The following is a 15,175-nucleotide window of genomic DNA, read 5'->3' on the forward strand; positions in this document are numbered from 1 at the left end:
TAAACTCATTTGCTTGCTGACTTGTGCGAGCCCTGTACTTGCCTAGACACAGCTGCAGCTGGTGAAGCCCACTTACAGCGATTTGGAGCCTGCAGGAAGTGAAACACCTCCCTGCCAAGCCACAGGGGCTATCAACAGCCCACCAAGAGTTTAGACTGGGGTCAGCTCAACAACCACGTAGGATCTGTGTTTTGCTTGTGCTCAGTTTCCATGCAGCAGCTAGAAGCACTCAGGAGGGCAAAGCTCCTGTGTTGTCTGGGGAACAGGGCAAAGCTGGACACCCCCCAGGCTGGGTGAGCGTCAGCCAGGACCCGGAGCTACAAGCAGGTTGAGGAACCCTGAGAAGAAAGGTTGAGGTGTTACCAAGAACAGTATCAAAGTTGTTTCCCCTCACCAGTGTCCAGAGGCCACAATGAAGCAGTGAGGGTCATCTGTGGCCCCGCACCTCATGCCATCTGCAAATGTGCCACAGTGAGTTGACTTTTCAGTTGTGACCCAACCTCTTCCTATGCAGGCGTTGATCAGTTCTCGCTCCCCTTATTTGGACTGTCCTATTTTTCACTCAGGTCATACCAAACTGGAACAAATCAAGCGTATTTTTGGTACTCTGTGGGTACAGGGTATTAACTGTTTTACAAGATGAACCACTGCCCTGGACACTTATGGGACAGCCTGAACTCAAAGAGGTTTCCTCCAGTCTCAATAGTTTGAGGCACTTAAGCCTCAGACCTGAACGTACGTATTACTTCCCTCACTCCTCTTTGAACACTTATGGTAACTTTGCCTTTCTCACTACCTGTAAACGTATCATGATTTGTTTTGTGTCCTGCACACTCTTGATCTCAACAGCACCTTGTGACAGTGAAGTCCACAGGCTAATACTCACACTGACTCAAAAAGCATTTCTTGCTCTCTGTTCTGAATACAGAATTTTTAATTCAATGCCTTTCAGTTGCCATACAGAGAGGATGCATAGTACTCACCAAACTACCTTCTCTGTCCCAAATCTACTTTACAAACTTTTATCTGCAGCTCCCTCCAAGCACAAACACTTTTCCAGGCACTTTTAAAGCCTTTATTCATATTATACCTTCTAATATGAACCTCAGGTTATTCTCATCACCTATATTTGAACTGGCTCTATTTTTAGTTTCCTGGTTTAAAATGAATATGAGGACATGCCTTTTATAGACAGTATGCTCTTGGTATCTGAGCCTATCTTGAATTAATAACAGTAACATATACTTTGGAATAAAACTTGTGTTACATTTTAAACAATCGAGGCAGGGTGATGACATAAAAAGAATAGATAAGAGTATAGTACCTTAATAAAATTTTGAAGGGCTATGTTTCCAAAGAGAAATCTGTGAGTTGTGTGCACAGATATGGCCCCACATAAAGAGCAGATCTGCTCAGAAATATGATTGTGTAGGATGAGGGTTTTTACTCAGCAGATCTGCATCTCGCTGTCTGCACTAACATTTTTCTTATCGTAGCTGGGAAGGCAAGCCCCCGAGCTCAATCTGTCTCATGCATTGATCGCAGAATTTGAACAAACTCCCACTGGCAAAATCCGGTTTGATTCCTAGAGTCAGGGATCAATTTTCAGCCTGACCAGTAAACTCCTTTTTGTTCACATTATAAGCACATTTCCAGGAACATCAGCTACATTTAAAAAAAAATAAAAATAAAAAGGGGCTCTAATGTGTCTTTGATTCATTCCATGTTCAGAGGGCGAAATGCACATTGGGAAAGCAAATCCATCATTTTCTCAAGGGGCAGGTGTGCAACAGCAGTATGGTATGGTCTGCATTGGCATACATAAGTTTATTTTCTGCAGCAGATCCAAGCCAGTGCCATTGAAATCAATTAAAAAATACCAGTCATTGGCAGAAAGTGGGCTTGGAATCAGCTCTTTAGTTGAGGAACTAGGCTGTCGTCCAGAAACTGTATGTCAGCTATATGAATTACTGGCAAAACCCCAGTTTCTCTGTTCATTCACTTGGTGCTAGGACTATCCAAGAGTCAGAAAAACTGTCATGAAGAGATCTGTTCCTGCTTGAAGGCTTCCTGCTGCATGCATCTTCTTGCTATGGGCACTGTCTTATCGTTTGTCTCTAGCTGAAATGCTGCTCTCTTTTCTGCAGCCACTAATTTAGAAGGAGACTCAGTGAAAATGAGGTGTTTCTTGCTTTTCACCTGTTGGACAAAAAAATCACAGGTTCAATCTAACCACCAATCTCAGAAACTGCCACAGACCTGGGTTCTGGCAGCTTTACTCCATGGAGTCATGCCCTCATCCAGGATAACCTTTGGAGAAATCATCATGACTGCCTTTATGTAAGGAAATAAGGGCACACTGCTACAATAAGTGATTGTGGGCATCCGTTTTCAGGAGTGTGATGGCCACTGCATGAGGGATTTCAGGACCCTGGGGAGTTTTAAAGCCACTACCTGAAGAGTGTGGATGACAGAACGGGTTTACTCCAGTTCTGACCAGAAATGGAGATGCTGTCAGAAAGGAAACAGCTGTCCCAGCAACAGCAGGAGCCAAGCAGTGGGAAGGGGCTCAGGCCTCTAAAAGGGGTGCTTTCTGGCACAGCTGCTGGGGAACTCAGTGCAACCCCTCCTCTCCTATACAATGTTTCTGATCAGCGCTATGAGTGTATTCTTCCCAAGAGATGATAACTTTTACGGCACTTGCTGGTGCCTTAAAAGAAAGGCAGGAGGAAGAGTGCAGGGCTTGTTTTGGAAAGTCCAAGCAAGGAGAAGATGCTTTACTCATCCTTCAGTCCATAGCCCTCCCTCACTTCCCAATATAATCTGCTCTTCTCTTAGGGTTTCTTGGAGAACCTGCTGGCCCTACCACTTCCTTAGAACCTCCAGGTAGCAAGTTATCTCCATCTTCAGGAAAAAGACAGATGAGGGCTGCCCATTCCTTCTCCTCAAGTCCTGAGAGGACTGTAGCACTTTGACTCAACTGCCTACCCACTGCCGTGGCAGCAGAAGCAAGTCATGCCACAGGGGACTGTAAATTAATTTCAGCCTCAAAGCAGTTACAAAGGACAACGTAATGCAGTTGCTCACCTTACCTCCTCCCTGCTCCTTGGGAACCCTGCACTGTTTGTTCATGGAGAACAGTAGCAAATTTTGCACTGCACAGACTTCCCTCACCTGTAAAAAAGGTATGCTACAATCTGATTTCATAACCTAAACTCAATCACAGCAATGTCACTCTGGCAGGCGGGAAATTGCTGAGCTCAGACTCTCCCTGAGTGCACAAAGAGTAACTCAACAGTTAGAAATATCTTCCAGCTAAAGCAAGATCTTTCACATGCCAGAGAGAAACCGGTCCTTCTCTGGAGCAAAAAATAGGCTTCTGGTTTGTAAAACCTGGGCTTAATGGCGCAAACTTCTTAGCACTTCCTCCAGCATCTGCTGTGGCAATCCATGAAAGCAGAGGCCTTACACTTGTGAGCACTGTGTCTCCTACAAGCCCAAGGCTGCCAGCAGTCCACATTGCATCCTGGCACACAATGAAGAACAGAAGCAGGGCAACAGTCATCCTGGTCCTGGTGGTGACCTCAGCCTGTGGCATCAGGATCGATGAAATGCGCAGGACCTCTCGCTGAGTAGAGAAGGATTTTGGTGCCTAGCTGAAAGTACAAGCCTGACTTCAAGCCAGAGATGGTAGGAATCAGCTGGCTTCACTACAGACCTCTGAAGTGTCCTTGCAGCCCCATGAATGGAAGATTAATGGTTCACTGACAAATGTCACCAGCATTAGTCACTATGAGACAATCTAAACGGAAGGAGGTTCTCAGCCAACAGGCTTTGCCCTTTCCTGGAAGAGTAAAGCAGCCCTGCTTGGATGCAACTGCAGCTGACAGGACAAGAAAAGGATGAAAACATCTACATCTGCTGTCTCTGAAGCAGAAGAGCAATATGCTAACTGCAGCAGGCCTTACACAACAGCAGATTACAGTTCAGCTTCTGTTATTTCAGCTAAGGCTAGATTAAGGGCCCAACACACTGAAAGTCACAGATTTTGTGCTTAGGCAAAGAAAATTTTATTATCCTTTTGACTGCAAAACAACTGCAGTGGGAAAGCCCTCACTCAGCTGTTTTACTATGCACCTCTTAGAGCATGGACACCAGACCTGTAGCAAAGTTGTGGCAGTATTAAACAAAACTGACTTTGGAATAATACGAAGAAGAATTCCTCCAGCTGACGAACAGAACAGGAACTAAATGACTAGATAACCACAGCTCTGTAAAAGTAGATCTGGGACAACGAAGTGATGTTGTAAATTGTGAAACTTAACATTGCTACTTCAACAGATATTCAGCTGTTGCACACCTGTAAATCCAGTACAAGAAGGAATAAGACATCCAGGGCATGTCTCCCTCTGGTTTGTCCCCATCTAGGAATCATGGTTCCCATCTTCCACCTGTGCCCTTTAGACACTACCACAATATAAACTAGACACAGCCAGGGGCCCGCATGCTGTCAAGAAATGGAGATTAAACTGTTTCAAAGAGTAGAAAAAGTCAATCAGTAAGTTCAAGTCTGTCTCTCAAGGACTGTCTGCAATTACTTCTGTGGCATTTGTTGTATAAACCCCCCAAAACTGTCCACATCTTTATACTGTCTATTAAAGGATAAACTGAAGCTCCTAAGACCAAATAATTTCCCTGAGTGAGCACCACGTCTAGAAACTAAATCTGGAAAGCAAACCTGCGGCCTGTGTCTCCAAAGACACTTCTCTGATGATGAGCCAATGTTCCTCCCAAGGAACTTTAGAAGATAAACTGTATATAACATACTGGTTTTGCTATAGCAGTAGATTTTCGGGTGTGCCCAAGCTTTTCATCTGCCGAACCACAAGATTCAGTTGTTCTGGTGACATCAGAGATGCTTCAGAATTACAGATCCCTCTGCAAAGTCCCTATCTGCACCCAAGAATCTCCAATTTTTTCATAATATTTGAATTTCTTATTTACAATCTGCAAACACAATTAAGACTGAATGCTGACCTGCTAAAGAAACTCTAAGGGTGATTCTTAATTTTAGTTAAAATCCCTGTTTGGGGAGATAACCAGTCTGAGATGCTCAGTGACACTGTAGCAGGAAATCATTAGGGGTTTTATACATCAGTTCTTGATAATAAATATAGAAAAAGATATTCTTCAAAGAGAATTTTGTGGCATGCAGCTGAAGCTCCCTGTTTCATAGATAGCTGGGCTGTAACTGCCAGCTTTTCACCAGCCTTCAGCTTAGTTTTCAAAGGTATCTGCCAAAACATCATGGAGAGTTGACAGACTCTCTGTGAAAGGGCATCCTATAACAGGCAGGGCTTTTTTCTTCTCCTCTCAGCTATTGTAATTTATTTTGATATACTGTTAACACACAGCAGAAAGAAGAGAAATCCATTCTAGAGTAATAGATTATTGGAAACCATCCCTGGGAACTCAGCAGATTGCTGGATACAATGGAGATTGTAGGACAAGGAATTGGGAGCAAAATAATTCACTGACCACAGACAGAGAACGAGTTGAGTGATAACTTCTGTGATTTACGCTGACATGGAAACATAAGGCCCTCAGTAGTGGCAGTGGTGAAGGCTAGTCCCAAACTCCTGTGCATGCCTGGGTCTCTAAAGGGGACCACATGCTGAAGTCAAAAGCCAGAGATGCCCCATGACCTTTTGCAGAGTGCCGGGTGCATGTTTAGCTCCAATATTGCATGTTTCGGTACTAGTTGCCAAAATACATTGCTAATCCCAGCCTGAATGTGCACACCTGGAAAGGCACACGGTGGTCTTTCCCTGGCTTAGACACAAGATTCTGGGTTTAACTGTCCTTCAGAGAGAAAGAAGAGGCAACCCAACCTGGCTGGCATCCTCTCTTCCCACCTCAGTCCTGCCTGTGTCCTCCAGGAAGCATGTTGATCAGGTCACATTAAAAATGCCATCGATTGGCTGAGGTGGTGAACAATATGCTCTCCAGCTGACAACAAGTGTCTCTTCACATGCACCAGTGAGGCTGCCCACAGGGGAAGCTTGCTTTCTTGCTGCAGGAAGCAGTCTCCATTTATTAGCTGGCTACAGAGCAACTGTGGGCTTCTTGCCACAGGAAGCTGAGTCTCCTGGCTTAGCAGCGAGATATGTGCTCTGTGCCCTGTTTGTGGTCATTTTTCTGCTGTTTCCTTAATAAGCTCGAGGAAGGCTCTCAGATTAGCTGCCAATCCTCCTTCTGCTACTTGCTCGTAGTGTGGTACACACTAGCTTGGAGAGCCACGTTCCAAAACAGCCTCTCCAGGTTATGCTTCAAGCCAGGTTTGTGGCCGGTTTGTCTGAAGACAGAAGGACATGAACCCATCACCTTAGTTATTTCGATTTACTTTGCAGAAGGTGACCCCAGGGACTGAGGTGGTTTTGCTCATATTCACCCCATTCCTTGCCTACAGCAGTGGCATGCTGCGCAACTGCTGCAGGGATCGGTGTGGTTTCTGTGACCTCCCACTCTCCCACTCTCCTCCCACCCAGCTATTCAGAGGGCTATAAAAAAAAAGAGCTGTCCAGACTCTGCTGAGAAATGGACGGTTGCGTCTGAAGTTGATTAAATAATTCAGAGCGGATTGAAATGCTCTATTGCGTAATGGAATCTTTCTGCAAAACCGTGAAGCAGTTTCCACATCCCAATGATCCTATTTTCAAGTCAATACAATTAAGTGCCAGAATATGCAATAGTTGAAATTAATCTGGAATCAGAATGCAAGTGATCTTTAACACACACACTGCAAGACACCATCAAAATAATTCGATATTATCCAGGATGAACATAAAATGATTCATTGGGATGCAGCGGGCTCTGGCTTGACATCTCCCCATTGATATGAAATGTCTAACAAGTGTTTAATGAAAAAAAAGACTCAACATACCTAACCTTCAATTTTTGCATAATCTATTCATGGCATATTACAGATGCAGGTATGAAAAAAATGACCCTTAAACTTCTCTCTTTCCCTGTATTAATGAGTCTACTGCAACTGTGGATTACTAATGATGGGGGGAGGCAGTAAATTCCATCTTGGAGCTGATTCACTGCATGTTTTGTAGCTGCGTTGGGCTAATGCTGGTTGCGACAGATGTAATTCAAGACTCCAAAATAACAAATTAAGGGTATGAACCAGCACTTTGGGAAAGAAACTGGAACACAAGGCTGCCAGCCAAGTGACAGGGAACCAGCTATGACAGCAGGGAACCAGGACTGGAGAGAGGAAACCAGTGTTGGAGAGAGGAATCAGAATCCTCAAACTGCTAATGATGATTAAATTAATAAATCTCTCTCCTACTATTCACCTCTGAATCATATTTACATGCCAATGGACCAGTAAAACTGCTGGTTCCTGCGTTGATGCTTGCAAAAGGGGCTCAGTTCGGGGTCTCCAAAAGGAACAGTGGTGTGCGTAAAAGGGGAATGCATACAATGTGCATACAAGAGGAGGAAGCGGTGTCAGCCAGTATGAATACCTGATCCTGTTTTACTACGTTGTATCACGTTTAGTCTGTATGCAAAGCTTGCAGCATGCTGAATATTATAAATCCATTGAGGTGTCTGCATAAAGATTAGTTTGCATGCAGGTATGTCATTTATAAAATACAGAGCCTGTCACAGATATTCTTCAGCTTGCAGAAAAACCAATGAAGGTGGGAAGAATGTGCAAACGAGGGAACACAATGGATGGGTAGATCAAGACATTTCAGGAAGGAAATGACCTGATCCTCATATTGACACAGGATGTCCCACAGCCCTATCTATCATCATCGACAAGCTTTTCTAAGAGTCACAGAAACATGAACTTGGCAATGCTGTCTTGGGCAAACATAGACTTAGTTGTGAGTCATTTACTCTGTGCTTCCTCTCTCCATACAGAGGGAAGGCATCACCTTCCAGCGGGAGCAGCAGAGACATGGTGCTGGGAAAGCTCTGGAGCTCCCTGGGAAGAAAAAGACGAGAAAGTGGAGCTGCCGCCCACCTCAGCTGGCTGAGACACTGAAGCAGCTCAGGAAGATCTTGGTTGCTAAATATGATCTAGACCTGCATTTGTCCTCTTTCGTGTTTGCCTTTGTAGGAGGTTCTCTTATAAACAAACACAAATGTTAAACTGTCAGATAAAGCAAGCTGCTGCTTTACTCTTGAAACTGATCTTGCAATAAGCCTGAATGACCCTGTTGACATCAAGCCCTCCATCTCCCAGTACTGGCCTGTGGGGTGACTATGGGAGCACAGTGCACTCCCCAGAGTGGTCTGAATCCCCAGGAGGCTGCAGGGCACTACCCAGTGAGGTGAAGGTCTGGCCATGGACTGGCAGCACAAGGTGCCAGGTCAGTGATGAAGTAGCTCCCACAGCTTCTCAGAGTCCACTGACAGACAAGAGAGTGAGGAGGAGCTGGGACACTTAGCTGCTACCTCAAGCCTGTCAGCTCACCCTCCCATCCTGAGATTACCTTGTCTCCTCTCACTCTTACAAACCCCTGCAGCTTCCAAACCTTGAACCCATGTGGTAGCCACCTTCCACTGCTCTGGCACCATGGGGTATACGGTCTGTCTGTCCTCAAAACAACTCATGCACATGCATGTGCACATGGCCTGGGTGAGAAAGGTGATCATTTTCTAAGGTGGGACTAGATTGAGAACAATTTGCTTCTCTTGAATAAGCACAAAAAACAGCTGATTTGAGGGAGATATTTTCAACCATGAAAAAGCAAGAAGTCAGCAACAGCTGACCTCTCACTTTCCCCTCTGCCTGTACATGGATGCTGTGCATCATTTCACGTAACAGGGAGGGGGATATTTATCAGGACATGGCAAGGGGTGAGGCTGTATCTGGGGAGTATGATGTCTAGCTGGGTGTAAGGTCCTGCTAAAGGACATATACCATGTTCCCACCATGAGTCACATGCGCTCAACCAAAACCAGCTCAGACTGGACAGCTGTACCATCAAAAGTGTGCCGTGAGCCACTTTGCGGATGCATGAGGTACAACCATGCTGCAAACCAGTGAGAACAGAGGCCCAGGCAGGCAAATCCCACATTCAGGCTGTAAATCTTGCCATATCTGCACCAAATATTACAAGATAAAAGGCAACTCTGGGTAGCTTTTATTGCTCAGTCACCAGGCTGGCTTCTCTACACCAACATAATTTTCACATTGCCCACACCACAGGATGCTGCTGCAGTTCCACAGAGATGCCAGCAGCAATGTAGTCAGGCTTTAACAGCCACAACACACTGACTTGGATACATGGTTCATTTTTTTTCCTGCCTACTGGCACTGCTGGAGAACATCCTAGGTGCAAATTTTAGTGCGATACTTAAAGAAAAGAGACTCTTGCAGATGCCCTAATTCAGAGCACATCTCCTAGTGAATCCAGGAACGGTAAAGATTTGCAGCCTTGAACCAAAAGTGAGAGGTTCCATTTCTGAAAGTGTTATTCGGCAGGCTGTGAGGACACTTGACTCTTCCTGAGTTTTCCACACATGCTTTTCAAGTTGCAGCCCTACCTCTGCACCTCCTGAAGGATCTGGCATAAACTTAGAAGAAACCAGGAGATTGTAGGAAAAGTCCTGTTTTTCCCTATGAGATGACCCTACAGTAGAGGAGTCTAAAATGCCATATTCCTCTTGCTTCACTGTTCCTTGACCCCTACCACTCAGTTCAACTGGGAAATTATGCTTTTCCAGAAAAAAAAAATCACTATTTTTATTACTGTTGCAGTTACTAGGAAAACAAAGAAGTTGTTTAGTGACAAAGTGAGATTATCATCTGCTCTACAGAATTGCTACTGCTGTCACAGACTGGTGAAATACAAGAGGTCCAATTCCAATCAGAAACTATTTTCAAGGTCTGAGCCTGATAGTAAAAAAAACCAAATAAAAAATGCATTTTTACCTGAAAACTCAACAATCATGATCTGGAGTATTTAATCTGGAGTGAATTTATTGCTCTTCAAGACTTGTTCACTCACTGTGGTTGAATATCCATGCGGGTGCTTGCTCCATGTTGTGTTGCAGCTGTGTAAGTTTCTACACCAGCCTGCGTGACTGAGCAGAGCTCTGCAGAGCCCTGGCAGGACAGTGAGTATGGTCCATGTTAGGGTAGTCTCAACCTGGGACATCTGAGAGCAGCAAGATGCTCAGAGAGAGACTAGGTTGAAGAAGCTGTTTTTAAAATTAGGTTAGTGCACAGAGGGATGTGATAGCTCCTGTCTTCAGTGTTCCTACTTGTTTCACTGGAGCACTGAACTCTTACAGCAACTGCCACAGCAATTGGAGCAATAGTAGCTACTGCTATATAAGCAAGTGCAGGCAGGATTCATCTGCCTTCCTCTGATGGCTAAAAGACCTAGCCTGCCATGGATCCCCTCTTGCTAGAGGAGGGGAAGAGGTGCCTAGTGCCCATCCAGTGAATACTTATTTAGAGGTGCTGGTGTCACCCAGGTGTCTCTACATGGAATTGAAGGCTACTACCCCAGAATAAAATGTCTAACTTCTAGATATCTAACGTCAGGTGAGATGCTGTGCGTCTCACCATGGAGACTTTCTATGGCCTAAAGACTTTGGATTCATTCCTAGATCATCATGACAGACTGACAGCGAAGTCTTTTACCATGGTTTGAAGAACACACTGTGTAGTGATTTTATAGACTTAAATGCCAGGCAGTGATGCATTGCACAATGGAGTGTCATATAAGAATCATAAATCACAATCTTGCAGGAGCTTGTGGATGTCAGACATGTGAATATTCTGATTTGGTATCCATGGTAGTTTGGCATGTCTCACATCTTTGTCTTCTGCCCAAAATAGATCAGTTCTTAAATATTACTCAGCACTTGGAGTTCTGCCAGCACTGAAGACAGTTGAGAAAACACCAAAAATGTGTCTCCCAATGCAAAGAAATATTGAGATAAACTTCATTGGCTTTGTTCAGTCTAAAAGCAAAACCCTCCTCCATGTAAACAACAAGGCAGGGTGAGGTTATTTGGCTAATGGTAGCTGGGGTGGAGATTTTAACACATGCGCTGGAACTGAAATAGGACAAAATCTGAGTGTGAAGCTGCTCAGCTAAAGCTCAGGACTGTAACCCTTGCTGGAACACCCCTCTCTCCTGTCTACAACTGTGTTGCCAGTTCAAACCGAACACAGGAATTCTACCGTGTAATATTTCCAGAAATAGTCAAATGATATAGAGCACAATCTTAATGATAGACCCCCCAAGCCATTTGTTACATCCAAAGTTCCTGCTTTCACAGCACAAATAGGCAATCAAATCATATCACAGACAAATCTACACATTTGTACAAGCAAACAAGGCAGTTTGCCTGCAGAATGTGTGGAGATGTTAATCCCTTGCACCAGTCATGAGTGGGCATGTGAATTTACCGTTAAGAAGTAAGAAGCTAACATTATGTAACTGTTCAAGTAAAATGTGAATTTACAGGTAGCTGAAATGTAAAGTCAAAGGCCAATCCATTCTTTTATGTCCATAAACAGCTAAGATGTAGTTTAATTTCCTCAGATAATAAAAGTCTTTTACTCACTTTGGAAAGCACCGCCCTATCTGATGGCTGTTGGAAGAGGTGGTATATAAACAGTCTGGACTCCCATTGCCCATTCTCCCACCTTCCCAGGGATAGGAAACATGCTCTGGGGGGCTTCCAGCAAAGTCAGTGGAAAAGGTGTGAAAACCACTGGCCCATCTACAGAAGAACAGAGCCCCCAAGACTTTTCAGTTAAAGAAGGAAAGCAGGTTTTATTCTTATCTGGGAAGGAACTGGGAAAAATATATTGTACAGAAAACTGCTTGAAGATAATCCAAATATCTGAGACAGTGGCAGGTTTTACAGCCCTGCCCAGGGTTATCCATGTGCTTGATGAAGGCTATCTGGACACACCGCTCTGTAGACCATGCCTCTACTAGGGTACACTTGCTATCTCATCCTAACGATACTGTCAGGCCTGATGTGGTATGACATGACCGTAAAACTCCTTTTGGATGGGGAGGAGAAACGGAGACCTTGTGTGAAATGCCATCCATGAGTCTTTCCTTGAACCATTTCAGTTCCCAGCCCACCCAAAGGTTCATGGTGGTTTTCTCTGCTTTCCTCCCACCAGTGCAGTGCCAGGCTGGAATTGCAGGGTATTGTATTACAAGTCCCACGGGTGCTGCCTCAGCCTCAGTAAACTTTATTTAAGCACACACAGACATACACAGACAATATACATATATTTGTTCTTCTCTGACAGTTCTACAGGACCAACACTGCTTTGGATGACACTCGTGGAGAAGTTGAAAAAGTGCAGGAAATGTACGAAAAAATAAAGGTCTTTTAATAATTTGTGAGTCATGGTCATCCACAGAAACAACACAGGTGCATTCAACCAGGTGAGCACATGGACACATCTCCACATACAGTACATTGTGTCTATATAGGTTTCTCCACATACATTGTGTCTATATAAATGTACAACAGTCTCAAAAGTCAGCAAGACACAAAACCAGACGAGTACTGGCATGGCACATGCTTGCACTCCCAGTGTCGCAACCCACTGCCAGTGCACCAGTGTGACTCAGTCAGGGTGTGGGTGTGAACAGAAAGATGCTCCAAACATAGTCTCACTGTACACTATAAAAACTCACCAAATATGCAACAACGTCATAAAAGAACATTCATCTGGGGTTCTGGTGACCAGCTACTTTGAGTCAGATCTCACAGTGTTTGTGTCACCACAACTCCTGGGATATATGGTTACTTATCTAATATAGCTACAACTGTCTCTCAACATATATTTTATATACAGTACATATACACAGAACATACACAGAGCAGTATATGTATATTTTTGTGTTTTCATGTTTGTACATTATATCACAGATTATATGAACACATAAAATATACGTTTTTAGGACCTAAAAAGAAATAATTTTATAAAATATTCATATTACCCCCCCAAAAAAAGCCCAGAAGTCAAACAAAAGAAATCCAGAAAAGCACTCTTGAAGTGTTAACTGCCTGCCCTTGGACAGCATTACACTCCTTCCCCTTCCCTTTATAAGTACAGCAGCACAATGATGGTTTGCAACCATGCACTCAGGAAAACACAAAGCAGTATAAATTGTTGAACTGCAAAGTCAGAGTGGAGTCTGGAGTCTGGCTGTCCAACTCTACACTCTCCCACCGTCTCCCTTGCTAGGATTTAAAAGGTTCTGCCAGGAGCACAGTATTTTACCTGCAGCAATATTTTCTAGACTAAATCTACTGACTGCAGTCCAATACTGTTATCTCATAGCACTTAGAACCCAGCTTCTGAGTTATAGCTTTTTTATTTAAAACAATCTTTTTATTTAGCAAAAAATTGTTTCCACTGTACCCTTCGTGTGTCCTCTTCCTAACGTGACAAACCCGGAGGAGATGAAATTATGGAGATCTGGCCCTCCACTTCGGTAAACATCCTTTCCATAGTGACCTGCCAAGGAAAAGAAAACAAAGAAACCTTTATTCAGTGTGTGTGTGTGTATATATATATATAAACACACATATATGTTATACAGCCTGGCTGTCACTCTCATATATGAGTAGCGAGGCCCCACCACATGGTTACATTATTAATGGCAAACGGAGGGTATAATAGAACATAACAGCTATAACAGCATCAAAGTCTTATTGCTTTATTGTCAAAGATTTACAAAGAAGAACAATCACGTATTTTGATAACTGCCAAGGAATTAACAGATTCTGATAGGGGAACCACTAACGTGCCAAACCAAACCCCCCAATAGCCGTGAAATTTGATCATCACTGGCTCAGATTTAAGTTTGCTAGGAGCAGTACTCCCACAGAACTGGTCTCATTCAAACCTACAAGACTAAGGAGCTAAAGGATATCAGAAGAGATGTGGCTTTGATTCTTCCCAATTCCAGCCAGACCCCTGACAGCATTCATGTCCCATTGGTAGAGATTTTGCCTCAGCACAAAAGCAAAGGTGCAAATATGACTCTTGTCCAGGCTGGACCCAAGTCCCCATTAACAGTACAATAGCAAATTTTGTCTTTTAGCTTTGATTAGCTCTGGTCCTTGAATGGCACCCCTGGATAGTTTCTCAAGTGCAATAGTGTTCTGCAGAACACTTCCTAGGAGCTTCCTCAGTCCATGACAACAGAGTAGGTTCAGGAGACACCCAGCCTTTTAATATTTTAATATATTAATAAAGAAAAAGGCCTTCTGCCTCCTTGTTACCATGCAAAGCTCTGAAATGAGGACATAGATAATTTTTCAGATACTTTTTATCATCTCCTCCCTTTTTCATGTTGTTAATTTTTCTATTCCTTTTATTTTAGAAAGGGGCAAAGATAAGATAGGTGCAGGGGGATGGAAGTAAGGCAGCCTCAGGGGCTGGGAATGCAGCTCCCTCCTTGTTAAGTCTCCATCTTCCCCATGCCTTTCTGCACAAGCCCGTGATGCATCACTGTTCTTCTGAGCCATGGTGGCTGGAAGTCCAGCACAGCAGATGGTCCAGTGCACGGCAACTCGAGCAGGAGAGCTGAGTCAGGAAGCTATGGGGAGGGCCAAATGGGCATCAGGGATCCAGGTGGAAATGCAGCCTGGGGCCATGTTCTGGCTGGCTCACATTGCCTCTGACAGATGCTATGGCCCTTTACTATTTTTCAAACACAGACCAAATGTCGTTTGTTCTTGTATACTTTCAGGCTCTCTGGCAACACTGTGAAAACTATAGGAACAGACACTTTGAAATCTCATCAGTCTGCAAAGTTTTCCTCTTTCCTGTTTAGCCAGTCGTCCTCACCCCAGTATCCCAGCAGCTACTACTGGTTTTGCAGGCCATTACTCCTGTCATCAGAGTCCACCTTGCATATGAGAGGGCTGAGGGTAAGCACCACTCCAAGGTTTAAATTTACCCAAAATGTCCCACTGTTCTGCTCTGCAATGGATCTGAGCAGGCTCCAAACCCCACTCCTCATTCAGGGAGGACACCAGCAACTCTCTGGTCTGGGGGAGCATAGCACAGACTTTGCTGTCAGATTAGCATGTTGAAGATCCTCAGAGGAGGCTCACATATGGCAGGCAGAAGATGCTGAGACTTCTAATA

At 44.1% G+C, this 15,175-nt stretch overlaps 1 protein-coding gene across 4 annotated transcripts in view; it reads right to left on the reverse strand.

Moving 5' to 3' along the window:
- SHISA6 (shisa family member 6) overlaps nucleotides 1–15,175 on the reverse strand; it is a 265,285-nt gene that overhangs the window by 190,704 nt on the left and 59,406 nt on the right. For all 4 annotated transcript variants that reach the window (XR_003923587.1, XM_030015680.1, XM_030015679.1 and 1 more), the window contains exon 3: nucleotides 13,439–13,534. Coding sequence is in view for 3 of the 4 variants with exons in the window: in XM_030015680.1 (XP_029871540.1) it covers nucleotides 13,439–13,534 (96 nt within the window). In the remaining variant the exon portion in view is untranslated. The remainder of the gene's footprint in view (nucleotides 1–13,438; nucleotides 13,535–15,175) is intronic.

The sequence above is a fragment of the Aquila chrysaetos genome, chromosome 5 (assembly GCF_900496995.4).
Source record: "Aquila chrysaetos chrysaetos chromosome 5, bAquChr1.4, whole genome shotgun sequence".
NCBI classification, from domain to species: domain Eukaryota; kingdom Metazoa; phylum Chordata; class Aves; order Accipitriformes; family Accipitridae; genus Aquila; species Aquila chrysaetos.